At 38.4% G+C, this 14,422-nt stretch overlaps 1 protein-coding gene across 9 annotated transcripts in view; it reads left to right on the forward strand.

Moving 5' to 3' along the window:
* Positions 1 to 14,422, forward strand: part of LOC120781719 (voltage-dependent L-type calcium channel subunit beta-2) — a 616,781-nt gene that overhangs the window by 236,367 nt on the left and 365,992 nt on the right. For 6 of the 9 annotated variants that reach the window (XM_040113958.1, XM_040113956.1, XM_040113952.1 and 3 more), the window contains exons 2-3: positions 3,033 to 3,421; positions 14,277 to 14,393. In XM_040113958.1, the coding sequence (XP_039969892.1) occupies positions 3,308 to 3,421; positions 14,277 to 14,393 (231 nt within the window). In that variant the 5' untranslated portion in view covers positions 3,033 to 3,307. Of the gene's footprint in view, positions 1 to 3,032; positions 3,422 to 14,276; positions 14,394 to 14,422 lie in introns of those variants that run through there. The other 3 variants (XM_040113954.1, XM_040113955.1, XM_040113960.1) reach the window with 2 other exon arrangements.

Genomic DNA, 14,422 nt, shown 5'->3' on the forward strand with positions numbered 1-14,422 from the left:
CCAGACCACATTCCTCCAGACAATAATATGCTTCTCTAAGATTCCCTATGCTTCTACTATGTATTATGCTGGCTAGATGCACTGGCATGCTGCTCAAAAATGTTTTTAATATCATTGCCTGTTTATTGCCGGAGAAAACTCTTTTGGTTTTCCCGGTCTTGATAATATTTATTGTTTAATTTATCTAATATATTTTAAGATAATAAAAAGATTGACTTACATTATAATTTCTTACGTTCAGCGCCTTGTGGTACAGTTGATGATACGATTCGCGAACTCCAAAATTCCTCAGGAGTTCTTGTTTTGTTTCTGTCCAGCTTGGATTGTCGAGGGCTCTAATTGCGTTAGCTGCTTCTCCTTGAATTTTTTTTTGGACGTGCCGCTTATAAAAATACTCCTCCACGTTGGCACCGGCAAACAAGTCGATGAAAAGTTCGACTTCATTAATAAATGATGTGACGTCGTATGTATTATCTCCTCGGAACTCCTGGATTCTTGCTGCATCTTTTAGTGCTTCCGATAGTGGTAATTGAAAAGTTGGATTGTTATGTGACAAGTGACGTGTTGCAGCAGATTGAGTTTGATTTGCTGCAGCTTCTATTGACACTGCCGATGTGGTTGCTTGTTCTGTTTTATGTGTTTCCATTTTTGTTTTTTTTTTTTGACTGCGTTCGACTGCCAGTTATATTTTAACTTTTAATTTAATTTTATTTTATTTTATTGGCGTTCGACTGCCAGTTATATTTTAACTTTTAATTTAATTTTATTTTATTTTATTTAAATTTCACTTGAACAGTTTAGCTTTTGTTCGTTTTAGTTACTTTTCTTGAGAGAAGTAACCCCGTGACTGCGCCAGTTAAGTGTGTAGAGCCAAGATTAAATAAAAACACAAAGTTGTTATAATTAACTGCACTCTACTTTATTGGTTCTTCTGAACTAAACTTGAAATGTCGATGTCACTGCTATTTATAATAATCAAATTGTTCAGCTGCTAAGCTGTTATACGATAACTTATTGTTTATTTGTTTGTGTACAAATTCTGCATATGCAGAATTTACTGGTCAATGCTCGAAAAGTAATATAAACAATAATAAAGTGAACGACCCTTATGCAAACATATTGCTTAAGTGTCGTTCTGTACATAAATAGTGTAAGTGTCGCTACAAAGTAATAAGCGACAATAATTAAAACTGCTGTTTATGCTTAATCGGCATATTTCGTTTTTGATTGTTTATATGTATTTTCCTGCATTGGCTTTTTAATTGTGGAGGCTAAGCCTTAGCTGTGGTTTTGGAGTTGGAGCTGCCGTCGTTGTTACTGACGTAACTCGCGCGCTGGCACGTTGCGGTCGTTTCCCTTTGCCGGAGACGCGTTGTTTCCTTGGCTCTTGCTCCTCGCTAGAGCCTCCGCTGCCTCCGGGGTTTTTCCATCACGGAGGTGCCGTAGGTACCACTTCATGGTGGAACCACTCATACCTTTTCTGTGCGGGTCGTCGCACCCGCCGGGTTGGCCAGCTTCTGGGAGGGGCGTTGCCCACCTCTTCTGCGCCTTCTCCTCCTTTTCCCTCTTGCGCCGTCAGGCTCTGCCTGATGCGACTCGCTCGAGGCCGACCCACTACACCTGCCGGCGGGGGTCTTGGTGACCTTAGTTTCTGCTGCAGCGGCACCAGACGTTACCACCAGGTGAGCTCCGCTGCAAGAGGGCACGTCGTCATCGTCCTCCCTGGTGTGCTCCTCAAACAGCGAACGCTCCTCTGGCGTAAGAGCGTCGAGGAAGCTAAACTTCAACCTAGCCCCTCGACCCCCCTTACCTTCCACTGCCTCGATCGCCTTCTCTTTTTCCACTACCGTTGTCCTTTGTCGTTGCCCTTGTCTGTCATCGAGTCCAGTGCTTATGTTTGTTTTGTTGTTGTTGCTGTTCATCTTTGTCTTTCGACCCTTGGCTCAAACAGAGTGAGCTGTCGGGTCTATGTTCTGTATGGGGAGCTGAAAGGTCCGCCACGCCAGAGCCCCTTGGCGCGGTAACGCCACCGTTACTTCCCAATTCAGCCCGGTGTTGGGAAGGCTCCGTTAGAATACAGCCACATTAACCTCCTGGCTGCAAAGTTCCAATGGGCATGGGAGTCGCATAACACCCTGGATTAGGAGGTGGTAGCTCTTAGTTAGCGCACGCATGCGGCATCCGACATCCCGCGTGATCCGTGCTTAACAGCACCAACCGCACAGGATTGGGGGGCGCCGAGTATGCCTTGCGCCTAAGCCCCTGCATCGCGACAAGGTGCCTACCATTCGCGGGAGCCTGTTTAGTTCTGCAGCTCGAATTATTTTCTCCAAAAGTAGGTTGAAGAAGTCAAACGAAAGGGACTCGCTTTGTCTGAAACCTCATTTAGTATCGAACGGCTCGGATCTGACGGAGCTTTTGGAGTTGCTCAACGTCAGTTTACAAAACCGTATTAGTTCTGCGGGGATACCAAATTCAGACATCGCGACATAAAGACAAATCCTTTTCGTGCTGTCAAAGTCTCATTCGAGGCTGTAGATAAGTTTTCATTGGGAGCGATTTTACGTGTCGGGTCCCAAACCCAGAGCACAATCCTTAGGAAGAATGGTTCGCCTTCTCACTGTTGGTCGCCCTCAAACGGATGTTCCTTGGCTACCCAGAGGATACTTGGCCAAAGAACGGAAGTTGTGAGCTGCTTGAGCCATATGTAAAAGAACCGTTTCTGGCCACTCCCAAGTGAATGGTGATCAGAGGACTCTGCCTCCCTACTACACATGACTCCATCCTCTCTTTTTACTACTAATTCATTTTATGAAATAAGGTAGTATTTAAATTTTTGCTGGCTTGCTTGCTTGCTTGCTTTACCCAGCAATGTCTCACGCCAAATTCGAAAATAAAAACAAAAAAAAACACTCCTGGAAAATTTAAAAAGTAAAAATTCTTTCAAGCATATTTGCGTGCAGAGCATGCGTGTGCAAATTCAAACCTTGATTTAAACGCAAATTATTTACCAGGTTGTTGATTTTTTACAGGTATTTAAAAACGGTTCAGCTATCATTTATTATTTTGAAGATATATACACATATATTTTTCTAGTGTTAAGTCAGTGTCGACTGAGTTTCTTATAAAGTTTAATTATTAACATTAAAACTGAAGTGAAAAGTGAGCAATTTGGTCTATATTGGATTCATACCAAACATAATTCTGTGCATAACATACTCCTGTCACCAAATTTGGTGGACGTTCGGTCATTGTTTGCTATAACATCAAAATATCTTTCGAAGAAGATTGTAGGGCCGATAGGCCCATGGTGCAGAGAGGACCATCTACAGATGCTCCACTGGTTGCATCTGGCCGTGAACCTAGATTTGGTCTAGGCCATTCTAGTTACCAAAGTGGATATAATAAATTATTTACCCAGGTGAGTATTCCAATATATGTATATTAAAAACAATTTTATTCAGAACCTTAAGATTTATGTATATGCTTTTTTTCGTTGTCATTGTTCTTCGTAATTACATTAGACAATGAGCTCACAATTCTAAAATTGGTTTTTAAAATGTTGTTTTTATAAACAGGAAACACTAATACAGGAATAAAACATTGTAGCAAAGTACTTTAAGTATGTAAAACACAGTACTGGCAAAAACTAAAGCACTATCTAGTACGTTTTTTAATATTGCGTATTTTCCTAAAATAAAGAAGCCAACAATAACTTCTTACATATATTATTACATTATGTATTTCTCTACAATGATAATTGTTATTATTTTCATAAGGTTCCTGAAAGTTTCACTTAAAATAGGTCATGATAGTAAAAATTCAAGGGACAAAGTTAAAGCATCTTCCTTGATTGTCAATAAATAGGTTTCTGTGCTAATATTTTGTATTCAATAATACTAAGCGTGTTTTGTATCTCCATCCCAATACTACAACTTAGAACGTTATGATATTACCTTGGAGGAGATTACACTTTGGCTGGAGATGTATTAAATATCATTACCTCGCTGGTACCACCGGTCTAAATGACATTATCTTTTTAATTCGTATCAAGATTTCTGTGAAATGTCGGTGTCCGATCTATTGTTACTGTCATCGTATCTTGCAATAATATGTGTCACTAAGATTTATCACATTGGTCCAATCAATTTCAGCTTTGGTGAATTTTGGTGAAATATTTCTTCTTAGTACTCTCACGTCACGAGTAGTTTTATTAGCTTCGGTATTTTCACCCTATATTTTGGGGTTAGAACAGTTTTTTGAACTGAAGAATATGAAAAATGAGTTACATAATACGTTCATATCGAGGCGTAGTAAAGCAAAGCGAAGCAAAATGTTGGGCTACTCTCGTCTTCTTACGCTCTGATAATTTTAAATATTTTTCAATCTTTTTCAAAGCGATAACTAGGCTATTTAAAGATATATTTCTCTTATCTTCTTCTTCTCTTTAATCTTTCACAAAGTACGCTCGATAGAACCTTATACGCGATGTTGAGGGGGCAATCGGGTTGGGGGGGGAATCGGGTGCGCTTTCTCCTGGCGTTATACTTTCACTGCCCTCCATAATTTTAGTATGCTTTGGGCATCAGTCACTAGATCACAAGAGTATGCTCCGGTCTTGAAACCTTCTGTTAGTCGCCGCATCTTTTCGTAGATATTTCGAGTTACCCTCTCGGCCAGCTTGACAAGCTCTTCGTACTTACGCATTTCGAGCTCTTTCTTTTTTTTCTGCGTCTGGTTTCCCCTTCAACTCTCGCTATCTATCCCATCTGGTGTTGTGGTCGGTTGTTGTTCTTTTGCATTTTCCGTAAACCAATGGTTTCGGTTGCAGCTGTACGTAAGGAGCTTGAAAGGCTGTAGGATGGCTATCTGTTGTGATTGCAGCTTCTCGACGTCGAACCTTCCTTGTGTTTGCTAATGTGCGTTTTTTGATGCACAGAGACTGGTGCGAATCTTGGCTGCAACGAAATACGTCCTTCTCTTCCGTTCATCCACCGGAGTGAATGACAGTACTCGGCGACAGAGTCTCTCTCCCACCTCGAATCCCACACCAAACTTGCGCTCCTTCATATGGTCACTATAGTAAATGCCACAAGGACCTACTCGCCTCAGTGTGCCAGCCTTTATTTTCACGAGGACATCAACCGGCTGGACGGCGGCATCTTCCCAATTAAGGGATCGGACATTCCAGGTGCATGCCCTCAAATCGTAATCCTTTATGCGTTTGCCATGGTCGTCATCAAAAGGGGGGTTTCTCTTCCAAGGCTTTTTGTTATTTATCATGGGGGGCGTTTTTTACGTGGCGGGCGTTTTTTACGTGGCGGGTCCCAAACCCAGCGCACAACCCTGTGGAGGAGATGTTTCGCCTTCTCACTTAGCTCGCCTTCAATCGGGTGTTCTTAGGCTACTCGGAGATACTTGGTCAAAGACCGCAAGTCGTGAGCTGCTTGAGCCATATGTAAAAAAAATCGTTTGTGGCCATTCCCAAGTGAATTGCAATTAGAGAAGTTTCCTCACTTGCGTGAACTTCTACACATGACTCCATCCTCCATATTTTCTTATACAGAATATTTTTTACTAACTTTTTGTATCATGTTTTTTTTTTTAATAAATTGACCTTCTGATCTAGGGATTTTATTCAAAATCGGATATTAAAGAATTATGTTGTCTAACAAAATTTAATAATTCTTGTTTTAGAGGAATTTAAGTGTTTTTTTTAGTTTTAGGGAGACACAGTTTTTGAACTGTTGAAGTGTCTCAACAGCACAATGAGAGAAGAGAGGAAAGAGAGCAGCGATAAAATGTCACACCGATAGAAACCAAAACTGAACAGATTTCTATGTAATGCCGGTAGTCATGTATGTAAATGCATGCAAACGAATGTGAGGCGGTGCCATGTTATGCATGCATATTTGGGCTAGTATATTTTCTTATAAATCAAAATTCATTGCGGAAATATTTTGCACTTACTGAAATAAACCACTTTTCCAATACATTTAGGAGAGGTAGGGCCTCTACTATGTTTGCAAATATTGAGTTGATATTTATTTAAAGTCGAATTTGTTGCATGCTATTTTTCATTAATTACTTTTTAAGTGCGGAGAAAATTGTGAAAATAATTGATTATATAAGCTAAAAATATATGCAAAAAGTTTTTGTATCCAATATCTTTGATTTAAGAAAAGCTAATTTCAAAATGTCCGCTCGGGGGGTAAGACTGACTATGTACGAATGAGTACGCACAAAATACCAAAGGCTAAGAGAAACTATAAATCTTCGTCCAACATTTACTAATTTATTTACTGTCTATAAATGAAAAATCAGCTGATTGAAAAGCAAACACAATATTCCCCAAAATAAATATTTCGCAGTAAAATCCCAAAAAAAAAATTAGAAATGTAAAATAATAGATGCGCTTTGCTTAAAAGTAAAAAAAAAATAAAAAAACTAAAATAATTGTAGTGTATTTATTTGTAAATTCTGAAAGATAGCTAAAAATGTTTATGTACACTGTATTGGAAAATCCATAAATTTAATTTTAATCTGGGACAGATGTCGATAGACCGCCTTTTGCTCGGTGCTGTATATCAGCATCAAAGGAAAGTATTTTCTGACTAGCTGGCGATGCTTTTATTTTAAGTGCATTAAAGTTACTCACGTGTACAGACTAGTTTCGATCTCTTAGAAGTTGTTTAAGATAAGTGATTTTTTGTTGAAAAACGGAAATTTTTTGTTTTATAATAAAAAGAGTAAGAGCCGTGTAAATCATAATTTGATTAACAAGGACATAGAAAAGATACTAAAATAAATAGGCAAATAGTGTGGAATGGGCCGTGATTTTTTCTGATAACGAGGAACTTAACGAGGACGAGGAACTAAACCTAACACTGGATTTGGAAAATTTTGTCGAATGCTGCAACAGATTCAAATACGATCTTCGTTGTGCCTAGTAATACATCCATACCATCTCACGGGACATATAGTTGAGTACTGGGGACCAATATCACAAGAAAAAACAAACACTACAATTGTAATGCCAACTACGTTTGCGCGAAGTGCTTTGAAACAGTATTTACCCGATAAGCCCCATAAATAGGGATTAAACTGTTCAATATTCATTATAAGCGGTGTATCTGGCTATGGACATACATTTGAAGTGTATAGTGGAAGGTAATAATTATGTGCAGCCGGCGAACATGAGTCAGGAGCAATATCCAATGTAGTGGTCCGAATTGTCCGTGATGCACAGTGGGCGATTGGGCCTCGCTAGCGGCATTTAATTCAAATTTTCAAGTTTGAAAAAGCATTATTTTTTTCACAAATCGATAACAGATGCTTTGATTAGATTTTTGGCGGTTTTTATAAGCTCTACGATCAGCTGATCATCAGCTGTGAGCTGTCAAACACAAAACATGTTTTTAGCAAGTGCTTTTACAATATTTTTCTTTGTTGTGCGCATTGATTTCGAGCTCCTTGGAAATTTACAATTTTTACTTATTTTATTAAAAGTGTGGCTTTTTATTAACGTCAAGGTATGTATTACATAAAAAATCAGTGTTTGTGACCGGTCTGTAAATGTGTTGTTCATAAGACGTAGTGGTAATTAAGTGTATTAACAACTAGCCCGCACTAGCGTGCACCTGTCGTTCGTGGAGTAGAAGTTACAACATTCGCACGGATTCGGTCTAACTCTTTTTTTAGCTGGAAGTATGAGTCATTGTGCGTCCAAAATGTGTGTAATATGAACTGCTGTTACCTGCTACCCTTTAAATCATGGCACTTTTTTAGGAACAATGTCGGTAGCAAAACGGGTACTTTTTTAGTATGGCATGAAGAAGCGATACCAACTAAGAAGTTTCTTACCATGGAAAACTTTGTATATGGTACTGTTCTCAAAAACCTTAAATATACTCATGAGGAGCAGTACGAGATTGGCAAAAAGCTGCGAAATTTTACTAGTAAGCTTGTAGAAAAGTGGAAAAACTCTAGAAGAAATAAGGTTTTTTTTGAAAACAAAAATCAGGAATGGCTAGATGCGCCGTTAGTATTGATTGAAAGATCATTTTCCGAAATTATTGGACGTCCACAAAAAGATATTTCGGAGTGTTGCAAAAACGCAAGTTAAGAAATTGTCAGGCCTTACTGAAGATGTGCCATCAGAAGCATTGTTGGTAGCTGCAAGCTGCAGCTTGTATAAAGGTGGAAAACGTAGTGCTTCACAGGTGGTGTCAATGCTAAACGCCGACGAAGAGTTTAGCGGTAAGATTTTGAAAACTATGAGTACCCCTCAGCGTCTACCGACAAAACTTTCTGATGAAAAAGCACTGGCGCTATTTGTAGATGTTGGACATACTAAGTACACATGGAATTTGTCAAAGAGAGCCGCTAAAGGGCAAAACGCCGATATATCCATGCTACGACAAACTGCGTTGTGCGAAAAGAAATGCTATCCTGAGTGTCATCACGGTCACTGATCATTTCGCTGAAGTACCATTACAAAGCTTAGTAGACCACACGATTGCTAGGATTATTGAAGCACACCCAGAAAGTTTTCAAAACCTTATTGAAAATAACAATAACACTGAATTAACTGCTACCTACAAATGGGGTTGTGATGGCAGCAGCGGCCATTCCTACTTACAGGCAAAAATTTAATGACTTCGATGGGAGATGATAGATCAATATTTATTTTCAATTTGTATGGTACCATTGATAGTGCAGAAAGGATCGACAGTTTTATGGAAAACAATCGGCCTTCTTCTACCCGATATTGTCGACCATTAAATTACTTTGCGAGAAAGAATCGGCAGACTTGTCTCGCAGAGAAATTCAAAACATTAAGAGCCAAATATTAAATATTTTTCCAACATTTGTGAGTACCTTAAGAATTGATCACCAATTTCATATGACCATGCTTGATGGCAAAACGTTCAGTGTCATATCGGAATCGGGTTCGCAAACATGCGGAATCTGTAGCGCGAATCCCAAAAATATGAACGATCTAAATTTGGTGAAAAAACTTTCCTATTAATGCAAACCTATTTGAATATGGCTTATCAAGTCTCCACGCATGGATTAGGTTTTCGAGTGTGTTTAGCACATTGCATATAGAATACCAATACAAAAGTGGCAAGCTCTGTGGTGCTGACATGAAGTCGTTGAACAAAATAAAGAAGTATTCAGCAGAAGCTAAGGGAAGAAATGCATTTGTTGGTGGATATACCAATAGCTGGTACTGGCAGCTTTGAACAACGGAAACACTGCAAGGAGGTTTTTCCAACAACCAAATTTGGCAGCTCGTATAACAGGAGTAAGCTATGATTTAATATATCGATTTAGCGTAATCTTACGAGCATTAGCTTGTGGATACGACATAAATTCGGACGCATTCGGATCTTACCCATTGGAAACTGCCGAAATTTTTGTTAAAGCCTACTCCTGGTTTTACATGCCATCGTCTGTTCACAGAATTTTAATTCATGGAGCAGATATAATAAACCATTTTTCCCTTCCGATTGGTATGATGTCCGAAGAAGCTCTTGAAGCCAGGAACAAGGACTATCGAAACATACGCGAGAGCAATACAAGAAAAAATTCCAGGAAAAATACAATGGAAGATATCATAAATGCTTTTATTAGTTTCGTCTGACCTTTGATATCTTCATTGTCAAATGGGTCTTCAATTTCGACTGCAAAAATATTATTATGGACGATGATGTTAAGAGCTTGCTTTTAATGAAGCATCTAGATATGCCTGATTCTGATTCCGAAAATAATTTTGATTTATAAAATTTGTTTATTGAAGGTAAAAAAATTTTGAAATTAAAAAAATAAAAAAATTAAAAAAATTTTGAAAATTAAAAAAATAAATTTAAACAAAATTTTTTTTCTTAAAAAATTCTATGATTTTTTTCTGAACTGTGAAAAAAAACCGTCTGAAGATATCTTTTTTCGTTTAGAAGTTATTAATTAAATGCCGCTAACGAGGCCCAATCGCCCACTGTGTGATGTGGACATCATTCAGCTTTAGAAGCTTTTCTTCGATAATTACTACAACTCCATGCCACATATTGAATACTTGTGGAGTCGTGGTATTTTGGCTTTAGAAACTGTAAGAAAAAGCCTTATCCTCAATTGTAGCTGCCTTAAAATTAAAAAAAAGGAATCCTGTTGAGTTTCAATAGAATATGTCGGGAGCTCCAATGGAATTGACATAGCTGTCGGAAATTGGAAGGATAATAAAATCGTCACTAGTATGTAATTTTGGCGGAGAGCAGCCAACATCGGTAATACGAAAGTGGGATAAGTTAGCAAAACAATATGAATCTATTGAACGTTCTTATGTCGTAGGAAAATACAACCGGATAGATCTTATAGACTCTGTTACGGTTTTACTACAAACAACGTAGTATATACGAGTTTTTCACCTTTTTCAAGCAATTTTAAAATTTTTTCTTGCTTCACCCTTCAGTTAATGACAAAAAAATTAAAAAAAAGGAGCTATGTAACAGGAACGGATGCGGATTTGTATCCGGCCAAGACTGTCAACTCGGCAGCATTTTTCCATACTTCAGGGATATTTTCTATCGCTACAACAACACTTACGACTTAAAAGTTATGACTTTCAATAGTGACGTGAGAGCAAAGTCGCGAGTGCGACGACTGTTTGTTTCATGACAGGAGATATTTCGTCTTGCCCTCGTTCACTGCCAGACCCATTTGTTTTGCTTCCTTGTCCAATCTGGAGAAAGCAGCACTAAGGGCGCAGGTGTTGAGGCCGATGATATCAATATCATCGGCATACGCCAGCAACTGTACACTCTTATAGAATATATATATAGAACAGACGCCATATTTCAATTTTTTAATAATTCCATAATTTCTCGTTCAAGGTTCAAGTGGCACTATATTAGTCATTAAAAATTAATGAAAAACATTATCGAAGTCATGACAAACTTTCGAGGCGAAAATTTAAAATTTTCTTATAAATGCGCCATTTTAATTCAAACGCACTCAATTTCCAATAAGATTGGCATATTTTCGCATCAACAAACCATCCAGTTTATCTACATTCCCTAAAAGGCGGACTGACCCAAAATTGTGCACTTCTTTGTTTATTTTCAATTCCCATAATTAGTAGTAGAAATTTCAATTATTATGGATGTTAGGACACCTATAATTATAATTTAAAATGTACTTGTTACTTTAATAAATCATAATTTATTAACTTAAATAAAGTGTATACATACTTTGATTGCATTATAATTCCTATTTTAATGATATATAAGTGTTGATCCATTTCAAGGTTCCCTACTTTTTTAAAGAAACACAGAAACTTCAAATTTAGTAGAAAATTTTTATTATCATTCGAATGAACATTCTTTATTTTTGAAGATTACCTCAAACTTTTCTAGAGCCCATAGAGCAAATCAATGTCGCTTGGGATTCAGTTCTTTCACAAGCTGTGTTTTGACTGTTTTTCACGACTCACGCATGGTGTAAAACAGGCTATTGAAAAGAGTACAATTTCATAGATCACCCTTTACAAAACCATTCACTTATATGTAGTGTTAGGTATTTTTAAAAATATTCCTAGAAATGAAGGAATAAGTTCAGGTGTCCCCGAAAATTTTGTATTCTTACCAAAGTTGGACTTTTATCGAGTTAATTCTTGTGTTGTATTTATATGCATGTTTTCGAATATATTGTGAAACTAAACTAAAAGATTTGTCTAAAATATTAAGTGAAGAGTGCACAAGCTTTTAGAAGAGGCATTTTGTTGCAAAATAACAAAATTATATTTGAAAGGTATAGTTTATAGTGAAGTCCCCAATTACGGACAATGGGCAGAACCATTAAATTGTACTAGCATTTTATAGGTGCTTTCTATAAGCAAAATTATGACATATCGGAAGGTTTTTAAGAGTCAGAATGATTTCTTAAAACTACAGGAGGCCGTTGATTGGATAATGGAGAAAGAAGACGACGAATCTGAATAAGACATAATAGTTACTCCTCCTGACCCTGTTATTGTAAGATGAAGAGGAGGTAAATGAAAAGGATTTGGTATGCCTTGCCATGCCGAATGATGAATGGAAGAATTGAGAATTGTCTAGACGATTCCGATTGGAATTAAAGTGATGAAGAAACACTTCCATGCTTTGGTTAGCGCAAGTTAATTTTGGCGAACCAGAATGTATGAGCTTCTTTGTAAAATATGGTCGGACGAAAGCATGCCAACGATTGGAATTCTAAGTGTGCTCTGCCAAATCCACAAAAAGGAGACCCCATAATCTGCATCAACTACCCTGGGATAAGTCTCCTAAACATCGCGTATACGGTTCTATCGAACGTATTGTGTAAAAGATTAAAGCCCACCGTCAACAAACTGATTGGACCTTATCAGTGTGGCTTTAGACCTTGAAAATCAACAACCGACCAGATATTCACCATGCGCCAGATCATGGAAAAGACCCGTAAAAAAATATTTGACACACACCACCTTTTCGTCGAAACTAATACGGTTATGTAAACTGACGTTGAGCAACACCAAAAGTTCCGTCAGTATCAGGAAGGAACTCTCCGAGCTTCTGGAGAAAATAATTCGAGCAGCAGAACTTAATCGAGCAGGTACAATCTTTTATAAGAGTGTATAAGAGTGGCCTCAACAACCGCGCTGTTAGTTCAGCTTTCTCCGATAAGGAAGCAAAGCAAATGGGTCTGGCAGTGAATGAGGGCAAAACGAAATATCTCCTGTCATCAAACAAACAGTCGTCGCACTCGCGACTTAGTTCTCACGTCACTGTTGATAGCCATAACATTGAAGTCGTAGATAATTTCGTCTATCGTGGAACCAGTATCAACACCACCAACAATGTCAGCCTGCAAATCCAACGCAGAATAACTGTTGCCAACAGGTGCTACTTCGGACTGAGTAAGCAGTTGAGAAGTAAAGTCCTCTCTCGACGAACAATAACCAAACTATATATGCGACGACATTGACATAGTTCAGTGAATTAAAAGACACCGGCTACGCGGGCTAAGTCATGTCGTCCGAATGGACGAAAACACTCCAGCTCTGAAAGTATTCGACACAGTACCCGCCAGGGGTAGCAGAGGAAGACTTCCACTCCGTTGTAAAGACCAATTGGAAAAGGACCTGGCTTCGCTTGGAATGTCCAATTGGCGCCACGTAGCGAAAAGAAGAAACGACTGGCACCCTGTTGTTAATTTAGCTATAATCGCGTAAGCGGTGTCTACGCCAGTGGAGAGGAACAAGAATTTCAGTTACAGGGTCCGGAAAATAATAGGACTGATTTTCTTCTTCCGCAGCTGTAGTTTGGAGAGAGACCGACTGGATTTGGTAGCTAACGAACGAGTGGCTGGTCAGTTGTCTCCCAGCACTTGGAGAGTCAGGAAAAACATTTTCGCGCGAGGTGTTGCTGTGAGTGGTGCAAGCCGAAAACGCCGCGTACGTTAGAGTAGAGGTACGCGATTAAATTCTGTGTGCAACTCGGTAAATCTGAGACAGAGAAGTTTGATATGATCAAGCAGGCTTACGCAGATGTTGCTTCAGCAAGAAGTGGTGTGTTTCTCCAGGCCTTTTTGGAGAACCGGGAGGAGGTCGCTGATGAATACCGGAATAATGAGCAAATCCAAAGTGAAAATGATGTTCATTGTCGTTTTTGACATCAAAGGCAGTTTTACGTGGAAGTCTTCAAGAGACTCAAACGAAGGGTCAATCGGGTCCGACAAGACATCGCAGTCGATTGAAAGTTTCACCACGACAACGCCTCGGCTCACACCTCCTTTCTTGTGAACAGCTACTTAACCAAGGCCGGTATCCCAACGTTTCCGCAGCTGCCCTAAAGCCCAGATTTTTTTAAACCGAATCAGTCCTATTATTTTTATTATTAAATTTTTGAAATGCATAATTAACGCTACTTCAAAAAAAATTAAACTTTCACCTTTCTGAGTCCTCAAAGTGAATCCAAACGATGACATATAGCAGTTATTATCTGATTAGTAGAGTTCAGCAAATTATAAGCACTGCGTCGAATAAAATTTTTTCCCATACTGTGCAACTAAAAATTTCAAAAAAAAATTTATGGCTTTGTAGCCCTGAAGTAAATGTGAGAAATTGTTATGCACTAAATTAAGATTTATTTAAGTAATCTGACAATATTAATGTATTTTATCCGCTCTATTCTTCAAACTTATTTCTAAATTGTTGTAACAATGTAAATACGCAAACACTATGAAATCTTTTATTTTAGAGTTCCGCTGATTCTAACTATTCTCAACCCTCGTCCGATCTGTCGCTTGACGATGAAAAAGAAACACTTCGACGAGAAAGAGAAAGGCATGCTCTAAGCCAATTGGAAAAGGCGAGGGTAAAACAATGTTTTATATTTAATAAATT

The sequence above is a fragment of the Bactrocera tryoni genome, unplaced genomic scaffold (assembly GCF_016617805.1).
Source record: "Bactrocera tryoni isolate S06 unplaced genomic scaffold, CSIRO_BtryS06_freeze2 scaffold_7, whole genome shotgun sequence".
Lineage (NCBI taxonomy): Eukaryota > Metazoa > Arthropoda > Insecta > Diptera > Tephritidae > Bactrocera > Bactrocera tryoni.